This window comes from Calonectris borealis, chromosome 1 (genome assembly GCF_964195595.1).
Source record: "Calonectris borealis chromosome 1, bCalBor7.hap1.2, whole genome shotgun sequence".
NCBI lineage: Eukaryota > Metazoa > Chordata > Aves > Procellariiformes > Procellariidae > Calonectris > Calonectris borealis.
In genome coordinates, this window is record NC_134312.1 from 123,410,517 (window position 1) to 123,426,252 (window position 15,736).

The 15,736-nt window shown below is 35.9% G+C and overlaps 1 protein-coding gene across 9 annotated transcripts in view; it reads right to left on the reverse strand.

Annotated features, from left to right (window-relative positions):
* Positions 1 to 15,736, reverse strand: part of KDM6A (lysine demethylase 6A) — a 159,009-nt gene that overhangs the window by 108,718 nt on the left and 34,555 nt on the right. For all 9 annotated transcript variants that reach the window (XR_012677259.1, XR_012677258.1, XR_012677257.1 and 6 more), the window contains exons 3-4: positions 14,390 to 14,498; positions 2,979 to 3,028 (exon numbers count right to left, since the gene is read on the reverse strand). Coding sequence is in view for 5 of the 9 variants with exons in the window: in XM_075173798.1 (XP_075029899.1) it covers positions 2,979 to 3,028; positions 14,390 to 14,498 (159 nt within the window). In the remaining 4 variants the exon portion in view is untranslated. The remainder of the gene's footprint in view (positions 1 to 2,978; positions 3,029 to 14,389; positions 14,499 to 15,736) is intronic.

A 15,736-nucleotide genomic window follows, 5' to 3' on the forward strand; every position in this document is an offset into this window, starting at 1 on the left:
AAAACGGAGAGAGTGTTGATATGGTAAATGGCAAAATACAGCATCTTCCTAACCTTTCACCTTCACTTCTGTCACTATAACATATATTCAGAATATATTTTCTGAAGTGTTTTTTCTTTCCCTTTTTGTCCCACAGGATCAACAAAATGCTTACTGTATTACCAACAAAACAACCCATGCACCAAATTCTGACAGAAAACAACCTGGTAAAAAATTCAGACCATCAGAAAAATTTATGAATAAAAATGTAAAATGCTTTTCTTCATGAAAGGAAAAAAAAACGATGAATTGTAGAATGAATATCGTATAACGCACAATGCATGAAAATAATGCTCAATTACCAACCCAATGCAACAGTGAAAACCCAAAGTAGCAGAGACTAAAAATACTACATAAGGAGGCCAAACTATACCCAAAGCAATCTAAAATCTCTCACAATTATTCTAGAAGTTTCCTATTTATAAAACAAAGAAGATACTGGACACTTATTTCAACCACATAAATTTGCACTGCACCACAGCAAGTAATTTCAGATATGCTGCCTAAGTTTGTAAGACTGTTCCTGTCTGGTTTCAAACGTGTCTTATATAATAATCTTCATGTGATTCAGCACTCTCCATCAATTTCTCAGTACTCTCACACAGCTCTCCTCACAGCTCATAAATACCACCCTTTCTTCACACCCTTCTCTCTCTCCCTTTCTTTCCCATCAGAAAATCCAACCACTTAATTGATGACATCTAACCCTGTAAGAACTAAAGAGAGATTCTTAAAAAAAACACAACAGTAAAACAAGGAAATGAGACCGCTTTTTTTTTTGTCACCTGTAGCTCTCTGAAAAAAAATTAATTGCAAAGTATAACAAAACAGCATATAAGGGTGACCAAAAATATACCACAAATTTACTATTCTTGATTCAATGGTTTCTTATAGATACAAGGCATTAAGGATAACAAGAAACAAGAAATCCTCTCAGTTGGGGGGAGGGGAGGAGGACCTTTCTCTAGACGCAATCCAGGCAGCTTCCCGCTGCCAACTCCAGACTACCTTCATCATCCATTAATAAGATGAAATATGATACACCTGTGATTTTTATCAGTTTCAGCAAAAAAAGGTTTTAACTGAAGAACGTTTTTGGACTCTTTCAGGCTCTTTTTCATGCATATAAAAATTAAGAAAATCTCCAAAAAGATTATGGAAAAAAACCCACTTTGGACTACACATTGATAAGGAAGCTCGTAATGAGATCAAGTAGCATAGTATCCTTCCCAGGTGAGGCCAAACAGGGGAAAAATTATTGGGGTTTTGTGGTTTTTTTTTTCTTTGTAGAAGTCAAAATGCTCTTTTGTCAGCTCCAAACAATGCTCTCATGCTTGCAACTGGAAGTGTTTGAAATAATCTCTGCATGGCAAAACTCTCAAGACATACACAAGAAACAGTTACGTTAGAGTATCAGCACATTGCATACAAACAGAAAATGCTTTCAGTAAGTCAAGCACAGATCACACATTTTACTGCCATCCGTGCTCTTGAAATGGAATTGCAAAACAATCAGAGCTTGCATTTATTTTAATTGCAGATAATATTCTGAGCCACGCTGAAACACTCTACGCCTATGGAAGCACATATAATCATTTACACTTCACCCTGAACTCTCTGAAAACGCAGGGGAAATAATTTACTAATCATCTATCACTTCTTCTAATAACGAGCCATTAGAACAAAAGCCAGAAAAAATAATTCAAGTCACAAACTATTCTGAAATGCTTAACATGGGAAGAGTACAAACAACAGAAACTATTATAATAGATGTTTAATTAATTGATTGATTTCAACACTCATTTACAGCAATCTTTAAACTAAGTCTCCGAGAGTATGTAAGAAGTAAGAATAGATGAATGCTTTTATTGTTGTAATTTTTAAACTAAAGGGGTTATTTCTGAAAAAACTACTTCAACTCCAAAGTGGCTTTGTGCAAAAATGGCACTCGTACAACTTCTACTGGAGCAGGGACTTTACAAGACAATATGAACAATTTTCCTAGGACCCTCCGGTTGGACCTCTCCTTCTATATGCCAGAGGACACTTAGTTCACTCTTCTACCCTTTATTTACCCCGCCTTTCTCCCTTTCCATCCCCTAAATGGGAGAAGTTGTCACAGGATTTTTCAGAACATACTTACAGTCCCTATAAAATGCAAAGAACACAGAAAATGTTGTTTCTCTAATGCTGATATATACATGACATTGATGTCTTTCCAGAGTGAGCCCTCCTTATTTGAAATATGCATTTATGCACACTTTTAAGGAAAACAGCTGCTTAAGACCACACAAATATCTACTGTTACATGCTTTCCCGCACCTCTGTCTCAGTCATAAGCTTCAAATTATTTCATGTGACAATATAACAATGCTAACTATTTTTGACAATACCGCTAAAGGAAAATTTTTAATTTTATTCATTTAAAGTCTTGATTCCTCTACATGCACTTACAGATAAGACAGCTATACTGATAGGAGTGTTTCCTGTCTTAAATAAGAATGTTATCTAATATACTGAAAGGGACTTTAAACAATTTGGAATTTGTGGAAAGAAAAAGCAACCTGAGAACATTTTCCCTAGTACAAGTCCAATGCCTGTGCAGCAGCTTTCAAGTGGTTATGATTCTCTCAATACTCATACAGATCCAAATATCTATGCTTACGTAAGAAAAACTGAAGTAATGGATAATAATAAAAAACAATCTAAAATGTGTCACATTAATTGATCCACCATTTCAACAAATGGTGTGAAGATTTATTTCCACTTAGATTTATAATAAATTGTACATATAGGTGAACATTTCCATTAAAACCCAATTAACATGCCAAAAAATAATTGCAGGTAGATACTCCAAACTTACATTAAAATTAATCTATTTTGGAAATTCAATCATTTACAACAGTATGTTAAAAAAAAAAAAAGCAGCATATACAGACCTTCCAGTAGTCAGATTGTAAACTGTAGTACCTCTGGTATGCAGATAATGCTGTAGGAAAGAAAAATGAATGTTGAATTTGTTTTGTTGCATTTTCTTTGACGATAGAAAACCTTAGGAGTCAGAATACACAACATTAAAATGATAAATGGTTTAATAAAAGTAACACTGCCACAATAAGTACACTGTTGTGGGTAATGCATTCCTTAAGATTATAATTTTGTCTTATGAAATGTCAACCCGAAAGCATATTTATTATTAATCTTACAAATGTAAATCAAGCAATATTTTAAGGAAAACCTATAACAAGAGAAATCATTTGAAATTTTGGGATTTTCATCCTGGACAAAGCTGTTGTAAGATTTAAAAATTTAATCATGTAGCTCATTTACCATGCTCCCTGATGTCCTGTAATTTCTAAAGAACTGGTGCGGAGGGACATACAAAGAAAAATCAATTTCACATGCCCTTTCATTCAGTAACTAGAGAAACAAAAGCAAGCAAAAAAAAGCTTACATTTTATTCAACATCTAAGACCAAGACTAACCCGGAAAACAGCGCTAAGAACAGCTCTATTCAGCAGAATATTAGCTCTACTTAGCAATGAATTTCTCAAATCACCATTCCTGCATCCCTCTTCCCCACTAAAAATTCTGGTTGATTCATCTTGCCCTTCGGCTAACAGGCCACATCAGACTAGAACGCAAACAGGCTTTATGTTCTTATAAGAACATTGCACTAGGCACCATCCAAAAATGAAGAATTTTAAACAATGATTCACTGCAGTAACACCAAGATTTTGATGTTTTCAAGTGTTTGCTTCTTAAGATTTAAGAATGGAAAATACATAATATGTAGAAACCAAACAACAAAAGAAGACAACCTCTGCTTTGAAAAACTACAAACACTAAACAGATAAGAATAAGAAGAACAATACGTACTTTATGTGCAGGTAAGAACAATACGTACTTTACGGTAAGAACAATACGTACTTTATGTGCAGGTTCATTTCCTGCAAGTAACATGGATAAATGATGTCCCTAAATTTTATCACCCTTCAATGTCTGTCTTGCATATTCATTTCCATAATTTAACAAAAGTCCTTAAGTTTAAGCAAAATAAGAACAACATACACATAATGACACAGAGCTTTCTCTTCTTAAGAGCATACCTTTGCACTGATCTGTCTATGGAGACTCACAACCTTGTATTTTTGAATGTCTGATACATGCTGAATCATGCCCATAAGGTGCCCCTCACCACTGGAACTGCTTGTGAAGCCAGCTTCTTATTTTGGTGCTCTAAAGTGTGATTTATTTAGATGCCCAGAGTAGAAAAAGAACCTAGGAGAACACTCATCAGCCTTACACTATCAATATGCAATATGTGTAAATGTTATGCAACTTAGACGAGTAAAATCACTTAAAAATCTAGTCAATCAGGCTAAGTCTTTCACAACTTAAGAATACAATTCCTCCCCCACTCCCCAAAAAAATTTTGTACAAACTTAAGGATATGACTAACAATGTAAGTTTAAGAATGTTAAGACTAAGCGTATTTCAGTCACATTCTGCAATTACGTTATAAAGCATGTTCACAATAATACAAAATAACCTGCTACCCCAAATACTCCTTCTAGATTGACCTTCTCCCAGGTATCATTAATGACTTTTCAACAGAAAGGCATAATTAGCTTTTGAACATGGGAATGACTTTGCTTTCCCAAATAGGAAAACACACACGCACTCTATGACACAGTTTTGTAATGCACCACACTTAAAAAAAAAAATATTCCTTTTATTTAAGTCAAGCAGTACCTATCCCAATTTTAAAGGTTAAAGCATATTTCAAATATTTAAGTCAACAGCACCATATTATGCAAGATTTAGGAAACCGAAAATTACTTGTGATCTTTTTTTTTTTAAAGCTAACTATTGCAGTCAATCATACAGGCGATATGGATAAAATAAGTGTCTGAAGTGCCCAATCCTACTTCTGGGTTCAGCAACCTCTTCTAGGGATCCAGCCTTTCCTTCTAGGCTAACAGTATTCTGCTTCTGTTTAACTTCTTGAAGATGAAATGCTAAGATTCTCAGTGTCATGCTAAAAATGCATAACAGTGAATCATGGTGGGATCCCTTATAAAGGAGCTAAACGTCCCTTTCCTCCTCATGACAGTTAGACAACTAGAAACTGTGACTGATGCACAATTTCAGTATTTAACAAGTGCTTATCTTACAGTTAGTTAGTTACCTGTGAAAGTTTACTTCAGCCCCCTTTACATCTAGATTAAACATCTGCTCCACAAACACTCAAGCTCTGCTGAAAAGGATTCAAGGAACAGCCAGAAAAACTGAAAAAAGGGATTCAAGAGAGCATTTTTTTGTCAGAGTCCACATGAAACATCCCTAATCAAGCACATCCCTAAAACAAATCTTGCATATAAGAAGAGGCTAGAAATCAAATTATCAAAACAAGATTTTTTTAAAAACTAAAACAACCTACTAGTTTTAAAGCAGTAGAACATGAACCATAAATCTGAACTCTACCATACTTTCTACTCCCTGAGCCACTGGTGAGCAGACATTTATCCTGAGTTCTGTGGTGTAGAAATAGTGTCTTGTATCTAAAAAGTGTATTATGGAACTACAAGCAACTTCTCCCTTAAAGAAATGAGCACAAACCTCTCAAATTACAAACTTTATTCTAGATTAAGGAGAAAAAAAAGAGCAAGTGAATCTGCTGAGCAACAAAATTTTGACACAAGTCCCTATCTGAAACATAGGCTATGCTTCATCAGTGCTATGATTCCAGTTATTGGATTATATTCTCCGGTTTATTAAGAAGTGAAAAGAAAGTCACTTGTGTCATGCATCACATTAGTAGTATTAAAAACAAAACAAAACAAAACAAAAACCACCAAAGGTTGCAATGTCATTTGCACCTTTACTTTTCATCCAAGACTGGTGATTCCAAAGTAAGACAATTTTTGTCAGAAATAAATTCCTGTGAACTACTGCCTCTCTTTTAACATAGGGCCAACTCTCATTCTTACAGACACAAGTGAATTAACCCATCCAGTTAAGATGTCCTTTTTTAAACATAATGAAATGAGTGCTTTGAAATCACTCTTAAGCGCAGTAGAATTCTGCAGACAATATTCTGATTAGGAACTTATAATTGAGCTTTTCCAATCTAAAAGTTTGCCACTGAAATTCTTAAACCTGTGCAATTGTTGGAGGCCAAATACATAGAAACTTCTATTTTCAGCACGCAAAATACTCCTGCGCATCTAGAAAATGCATGTCTGGACTCAGAAAAAAACAGGACTGCGTGTCAACAGTAGAGCAACATTTCTTGCTTCGCTCTCAACTATATTCGTAAAATGATCTAGTCAACCACAGAAAACTCTCTTAAAAGCACAAAGCTGAGAGACCACATTCAGACATCTAAACCAATATTGGACAAGTGACTCAAGAATTCCTAAAAAATGTGCTCATAGTTACCTATCTCCATTCTCCTGCCCAGTATTTCATTGATTTATTGTATCAGCTTACACTCTTCCTATTAACATCTCTCTCCAAAACCTGGCAATTTACATTATTTGCCTAACAGGCAATCCTTATGATCAGACTCTTGAAAACCCTACAACCTACTGTGTGGCATACACAGCATTTACCATCCTACCCTGAATGGGGGAGATGGTGGGGGTGGGGGTGTATGCCCCAAAGGTATATGTAGCTTTCCAGATCAATCACAGTCAGCTATATTGCTTGATGAGAATAAAAGAATGTTTACCTAAAATACCTCTGAAAAGAAAAGCACCATCTTTCCACTTAAAGAATTAAAACTACTGGACAGTAAGAAGGCTCCTCAGCTCAGGCTCGCTTCAGAATCTCTTACAAGCCTCTGGCACCTACTACAGAGCTGACCCTCAATGAGTTCATCATACAGTCAGAGTCTACTGGTTTCTTCTTACATGTTTTTAAAGTCACCCAGAACTACCCACTTTGCAGTATCTACAGTTACTTTAACACTGGCAGCCTTTATTATTTGCCCCCTAAGAGTCTGCCTCCCTCTTTTACTATGACTAGGGTCAAGGGACATCTCAGAATCAGGACAGGGATGTCCTGATTTCTTCTTTGCCCCTGTTTAAGATTCCTTGATTTCACATAGAGAATACAAAATAGATTTTACATAATTACCATGTATGTGTTTTCAGGATGCTATTTTTTTTTAATCTACATAATTTCATAAGAAAATGGTAAAACTTTATAAACTACATAATTGTTTCAGTAATATGACAGACAATCTCTCTTCATATCCAGAGTCTACATACATAACCTAAACAAACAAGTGAGGTGAAAATGGGGACCAAAATGCCTAGACTGAATGATATCCACCTACCTGTGGATAATCACAAATCATGCAGTCACAGAAGGATGGCTTTATGATCTGCTCTAACAAACCTACTTTATGATACCAGAAAATTTAAGAGGCCTTTGAAAGTGATGCAAACATGGAGCAGTTTGAGTGTTTTAGTGCTTGAGGAAAGACAAAGTGAACTAGATACTGACACCATCTAGTGGCACCTTGCAAGGCTAAATGTGACTAACACGGATTTTTGGCTTGCTGAACTTTAAAAAGTTAAGAGCAAGCATTAATTTGATGATATACCCATGAAAAGAGAACTTTAAAACAACTCAAACCTCCATATTCTTCTGTGTAAATCAATACATGTTTTCTTCAATAGAAATTTCTTTTTTAAAATCTAATTTTTGAACAAGCGCTAATATTTTTTAGTGCTTATCTGATGTGAAAACGAATAGTAAGATAGAAAATTAGTTGAAGAACTGCACAAGGGAAGCAAGGAAAGGGCATATAGAATCATAGAATCATAGAATCATAAAGGTTGGAAAAGACCTCTAAGATCATCGTGTCCAACCGTCAATATGCATTGCTTTAAATCTGACAATGCTTCCAGAAAAAGTAAATGTTCATTAAACACCTAGGAGACATATGCAGGTTATGGAAACAGCTTATTACATAGCGCAGGTTTTATCCACAACAGTATTTTAACCTAGCAAGATGAACACTGCTGGGCCATAAAATTAAAGACATCAAAAGGTGAGGAAATTCCAAGGATGAGTCAATGACCAAAAAAGATGTTGTGGAAGGCAGAGCAGCAAAATGCAGCTCAGGTGTTTTGTTCCAAGGCCTCAGGAAAGAGGTTGTTCTCCATTTCCTCCAGAGATTTGTGCTGAAAGTACCAAAGAGACAATCAAAGAAGCCTAAAGCATGTCTTCCTTTTAACACAGAATGAAGACAAACACACAAAGGCAACACAATCATACATTTAAGAAAGAAAAATCACCAAATAGTCCTCTAAGTAATTTTATTAACAACTCCACATCCTCATCTGGAAATATACTGCAGCAGCAAAGTGGTGAGAAGCCCACTGTTCCATGATCATGTCCAACTATGAGCTCCAAAGGAGACTAAGAAGTATTAAACGTGTAAGACATACACGAGTTTGACAAGGAGTTTACTGTTACAGAAATCCTTTAGATAATGAACTCTATGAAAGGTCTTAAAATATTGAGAGTATCAGTGAAGGAACACAATGGAATCACATGAAACTCAAAAATCCTTCAAAGAGCATATTCTGCAAAATGACTTTTAACAATTAAGTGTTTATTTAGAACGCTGCCCAAAATGAAAATTTTCAGACAACCAGTCAAAAAACATGGTCCAGCTATATTCTATAATAACAATCTTCTACTGCTAACCCTCGCCTCACACACACACACTATTTATAAAGAACATTGTCATCTTCTATAGCTTGAGATAACATTCTTACTCCTTTCTATAGGAATTTCACATAAGAGTTTGAACCGCCTGAAATTGCACCACCCAAAATTTACAACAGCATCCTGAAGATGAAATAAACAGCTCTAAATACAACCAACCCGATTTCTGACTGTTATTGAAAATTACAAACAACAAAATAAAAAAATTTAAACTTAAAAATCACACTTATTTGAAACAGCCATCTCTTCCTCAACTCATTCAGATTGCTATGCTACTTAAAATCCATTCTAGTTCTTCAGGACTCAGCAGTAAAAGACAGCCCAGCAGCAACCCTGCAGCAACCAGCACAATTCTATCTATGCTGGGAAGTTCTCTCTTACATTTTATAAGATGACTCCTACTACTCTGTGCCTCAGAACACAGCACACTGAAATGCTTCCTAATGATAATACTTTTCCTTCAAAGTCCTAAAAGACTAAGATATTAGCCACTACAGAGAAATTCTCTACAGAGCTGGAATTTTAAGTACAAAGGAACACACATACATCGTTGAATTTGGGAGTTGTTCTCACAACCAGACAACTTTACACAAGAACAATCAGTAAGTGTTTAAATTTTGGTTTATCTTAAGATACAGCCCAAAATGAGCACCCCAGTAAACATTCTGTATTTTTTTTTCAGTTTTGTTGTAAATTTTAGCCTAACAATTGCTAAAAAATACCCTTGGACTAATTAACACTATCTTATAAATTACTTACAATATTTTTATATTGGTGCTTTTGACAATGCAGTCACTATCTTAACGCAGTCACTTATCAAAGTAAGTATTATTAAAACTGTTCTGACATAGTACATAAAAAAAGTGATCACCACCTGAGTACAGCAATAAGAGTTATATTTATTGTGCTTTAGCAACTGTGATGTGAATAATTGCATGTTTTTCCCAAATCATTCATTAATTGCATTATCTACTTCTATACCCAGGGATTTTGCTTCGAGAACAGCAATTCAAGGAGGCAAATGATAAAAGTATGCCTCCACTTGTGCAACTGTTAACTGTCCTCCAAGTCACAGGCTGAAACACAGCCAATATACATGACCCTTCTACAAAATAGATACAAAGGTTCCTAAAGAAAACACAGATGATGTCAGAGTCCATGAGCTCATTAAACAGCATTCAACTAGAAACCAAACCTTAAAGATCACTGTCTACACTCTGTACTCCTTATGGAAACCAAAGTCGGGGGGGGTGGGGGGTGGGGGCGGGGGGGAAGTAAAAATCTCCAACTACTGATGCAGCATCAGTTTCCTCCAAGACTAGCAGCACAACAATTTTGGTAAAATCCTGGCCCTCCCAAGGAATGCAGTAGCAAACGAAGTTCACAGGTATATACCATGGAGACCTAGCTGGATGCACAATGCTGCCGGCATCCAAAAGCCTACATGACAACTCATCAACCTCCTCTGGCAAAACGTGAGGCTGAGGTTTCACATTCTGGGGCTATTGCATCACTTTTTTCTGCTAGGTTATTTTTCAGTTGGATCAGTTCCCCACACAGCTGCACGTTCAGCTGTGCCAGCACAAAGCAGAGAGCAGCAACAAGCAGATGGGGGGGTGCCACTAAAGACACGCCCAGGGAACAAGGGGTTTGGAAACCTCTGAAACAATCAAACAGCTGGGGAATAGCTGCCTCATTAAAAAAAAAGGAGGAAGACATCAGATTAGAGTGAAGAAAATGCTACAGGGAACAGAATAGTTTTGACTGGGAGGAGTGAACGTTCTCATTTTGGGAAATCCTGAAGCCAAATTCTGACCAGTAATGATCAAGACGACAAAGCTGGGCACAGAAACCACCTTGAACATACTTGCTAAGCTGAAACAATCTACCTCGGTTATAATCATCTGAATACAAGTCAGTGGCTCACAGTATTCAAAATCTGCAAAAAGGTTGATACCTTGCCTAGGACCTTCTCCTAACAGTAGCAGAGTGCAATTAACAAGACAACTCAATTTCATGGCTGCAGAGAAAACCCTTTAGCTAACATCAGCAATTCAAACATACTGCATTTTGGGAAAACAAGCTGCAGACCAGCTTCGGATATTTTAAAGGCTAGGAAAAAACACTGTGATACTCTAGTCTAACCTCAGATACAACACAGAGAAGAACCTCATCCAGTAATTTCTGATGTAAACTCACAACTTTTGTTGGAGACAAGTACTTCTTTTTTATGAAAAAAAGGATATTAAATCTGGCCTTCAGTGGCTAGAAGTGACAGAAAACATAATGCACTTCAAAAGAAATTACTACAACATTTAACAGCTTTCATTTAAAGACGTAAATATACATGCTAGATGTATTTGGACTTCAGCAAGGCATCAGCCATCAACTTACTCCACATTCAAAGGTAGCCTTCCCCTAACTAATATTCCCTGCGTACATGCAGCAAGGGCAGTATTTGCCTGGTTAGTTCCAATAATGACATGCAGTAACCTGCAAAGAATCTTTCTCAAGGTCCCTCTTTTCTGGGGTATGAGTCCTAATTCTTATAAAGAAAGGTCCTACAGTCTTTTTTACTACATTTATGAGAAGGTATTAGCTACATGAAAATACTAACACACAACAAACACACCCTACTGAATGATCCGCATTTGTCAACGTATTTGTGAAAAAATGAGACAGATCAAAACAGAGGAAACCATACACATGAAACCTAACATCTCTATCAACCGAGCATTGCTTCATCTTGATCACTGACCATATTTCTGCAATCAGCTAACAATTTTGCTCTGCTTCACAAAACTATATTGCAAGCGTTTTTAAACAAAGAACACTATCACATTTGCCTCTAATAAAGACACACCTTTCTACATTACATATAAAGGTGTACACATTTATTAAAGATATTTAGTTAAATAAATAATAGGCTTCCAAGGAAAAAAAAGTTGTGCAGCATTAGTCATGCTGCTATCTTGTGATATTTTATTAATTACATCCAATTTATTCAACACATCAACTTCTCCATAACTTTGTCCAAGACTAACTTCAGACTAGACAGATTATATTTCTGCTGTAAGATCATCCTGCTTCAGCATTTTACAATTCTGGAACTTCAGGACTTAAAAATTAAGTCCTTAAAATATACATTAGTGAGATCAAAACATTTCTGAACTCCCTTTAATTTTCAGTTCCCAAGCATTTAAAACTATAATTGCAATTAGAATGTATGATAATGAAAAGTAACAGAATTTATAGAATAGAATAAAATTTATTTTTACTTTAAATTTATAATGCAACACACCAGCATTCTACTTCTTTCAAGTAACAGTAATAAATTAATTATAGAACACTTATGCCTTTTTGCATTGTGCATAATACTTTTACGGCCTTTGGTACTGGAGTTCAACAACTTGTGAACATGTGTCCCCCACTTAATAAAAAACCCCTTTAACTTCCCTTTTCCTATCAATTAAAATTCCTCCAGTATTATTTTTACTACTGCCCCATTTCTTTGAAAATACAGATACACCTTATGTTTTTTTTTATACTTCATTACTAATAAAGTTTTTCCGCTTCTTGAGACCTCTTTCATGATTGAGATGTGACTTTAAATAGGCATCTAAGAAAATACTAAGTATTTTAATTCAGGTTTTTAATGCCTAAATGTTTCTTCCCACACAGTTCTGCTCATGCTTGTTTACAGTTCTGGAGAACTGGTATCTTCAACCATCATTTGTATTTTGTATGCCTGTTCTTAAAACTATATACACAGTACAAAGCAGACTCCCCGTCAGTAAACCTTGCCTCTGATCCACAGCAACATCTAGTCCTCCCACTCTTAACTGTTATCAACTCAACAGCAGAGTCAATACAGTTCTGCCCACAATCCTGCACTGTCTTTACTAAGTAAAATATATCCAATAACCTATACTGCACTCATCATACCAAGTTGTATTAGGCTAATCAGAAACAACAGCGTAAGTTGTTTGTGGGGGGGGGGTGGGGGTGTTGAATTTTCTTTAAAAAATAAAATAAAATAAAAACAAAAACACGGGATCAGACCATTCTATAGCCAGCATATTGCCACGTTCCCTTCACCTTTCCTATGTCTCTGGAATTAGAAACACCAGTGATTATATTACACCACCTGGATGGGATGTAGGTACCAACTGTACCAACATCTTAGGAACCCACAAGTTGCGGGTAACTAAGGTCCTTAAGCTTCCCATATATTCAAAAGAAAGAGACAGATGCCTTGATCATTCAAAGCCTTCTGAATTTACATACTGAATTTTCAGTAACTGCAAATTCCTCCCTAGTAATATCAAATCTAAACATCTATCACCTAAAAAATGAAGGCGAGGTAGGTTTCTAGGAACCCTAACTCACGCTGTTTTATGTTACACATAGTGAACAAGTAGACACATAGACACACTGTTATAACGGTCCACAGCTAGCCTGAATCACTAAGCAGTACTTTTGAACTACTATCAGTTATAATTCATTTCCCTATTTCTATGTCCCAAGGTAATCGTAAACCAGTGGTTTTGTGTGTTTGGAAAAAGGGGTGGGGTGTGAGTAGACATTTTCGGGGTGGAGGTGTTGTTTGTTTCCTTACAGAAAGTCAAACAGAACTGCACTCATATTAAAACTAAAAAGCAACAACAATGAAAAAAGACATCCCATGAAAAAATTTACATATTCTGACCTGTTCTAATTAGCTAGATAGAGTAAGATGCAAAAAGGCTTAATACTCATCCACACCTCCCACAATCACTGGACGGGAGGCAGCTATCAGACACTGGGCCTGACACCCAGCGTGACATGAAGTGGAAACAGGACAAACTGAAGTTCTAGCCCGATGTCTCAGTCAGCAACACTGTAGAGTATCTTTGGGAATCCACACCACTGCCAGAAAAGCACTCTAGTGACCCACAAGCAACAAAGCACAAGTGTATATAAGGTTCTATGTTCACTGGCTGCAATGATGGCAATAAAAGTAATTTCAAAGATTGATGAAGCAGGGACCTAAAAAACCACACACATGCACCTCCCCGCCCCAAACCCCTACTTCCATTCTTCCACTCATGTATTCCACATGTATTTAAAACAGAACTTGAAACACACTTTAACTGCAAATTTTTGCTTTTGAATTAACACTTTCAGCCTAGCCTTACCTGTTGAGATTGTGGACATACATGAAAGCACTAAGGCTCTCGTACTATGCACCTGTGCCTCCCACCCCCCATAGGAAAACTTCAGAGGCATGGGTTCAACTGTTTGTAGTCATGTAATAATGAACCAGAAAAATGAAGTAGGCAGTGTGGTACTACTGTATGAACTAAATAAACTTCAAATTCATACTTGAATCAGTAGTGTTTTGGTTGATTTTTTTCAATTAAAAAAAAAAAAAAGAACAACAACAAGTTAGAATAAAACTGTTTTCGCAAAGACTTCATCAGTCTTATTCTGTTATGGGCTTTGAAATACAGTACAAACCAAGAAAACAGTGAGTTATCAAAATGTTTTTCGTTCTATTGTGTTATCTACATCAAATGACAATCCCCCAATGACATTTATCAGAAGTACTAAAAAACCTTACCTTTTGGATAATCTTCCAATAAGAGGTTGAAGTGACCTAACTGACAAAAGAAATCAGACTCGACCTTTCCTTCAGCTTTCAAAATTAGCGATTCATAGCAGCGAACAGCCTGGGAAAAAGAAATACAAGGTTTTCAAAATTATATATTTAACTAAAGCAAATAATACATTTTCTGTACACTTTCTGAGAAATAAAGTTTCTTGTTACTCTACAAGGCAAGAAGTCTACAAACACTCTCAATAACTTGCAGTTAGCATTACTTTTCAAAGAACAAATGTAAAATTTCAGACGGAACTGATTTGGAAGTTCACCTATTCTAATGACAATTCAAATTGACAGCAAATGAACAATAAGAGTTTTCTCTGCGGAAATAAAAGTTTATTTGTGGACTCCAGAAACATTCGATTTCCCAAACACAAAACAAACCTCTAACACACATGACGATTTTTAACTTAAAAAAAAACACCCCCCCCCCCAAAAAAAAACACCCAGAAAGATTGATTTTATTCTTTCCTATCTGCAAGAAAGAAACCTCTCTGATTTTATTCTGTGTTTGTTTTTTCTAAAGGATTCACATTTCATTCTACCAGTGTTTCACTCGTTTTTGCTAAACTGAAGAATACACTACCTCAACATGCTTGCTTAGGCAATTTATATACCTTAGCATGTATTTCCCAAGATCTGATTCTTTTCACATACCTCTATCATGTCATAAAATGTAGTTTACTACCTTCTACTTACTACACAGTTACTGTAGACTAAGTAAAGCTAAAGCTGAATCCATGAATCCAATCAGAAAAAAACCTTTACTTTCAGAAAAGTTGCTCTAGAAGTTTTTAAGCAGCACACACGATCGAAGTATGTTGTGTGCTGCAAACACATGTTTTCAATAAACTGAACCAATACCTTCTATTCACCATAATGGTCATGATCTTTAACCTGTTATATTCTTACCTCACGACTCTATTTACACTTGGGGAATGAATGAATGAATGAATGAATGAATAAATAAATAAATAAATAAGTTTCCCAACTTTTTGACCTTCCATTTTCTTGATTTTGAACATACTAGCCATTAAAATGAAGTAGCTGAATAAACTTCAATGAGAGGGAAGGTCCTCTGCACCAGCAGTAGACTTTTGAGACAGTTCTCAAAAGCCTGACAGACTTCCAACGAATTCTAATTCTAGCTGGTTAATCCATGACTTCCACCAACTCATGGTTTGACTATGTTGGTTGCAATTATGAACTGCTTGGTTTTAATATATTACAGTAATCAAAGACCTTAATACTTAATCTGAAATGATAAGCTTCGTTAAGTCATTTTATTAAAACTGGAAATTCAAA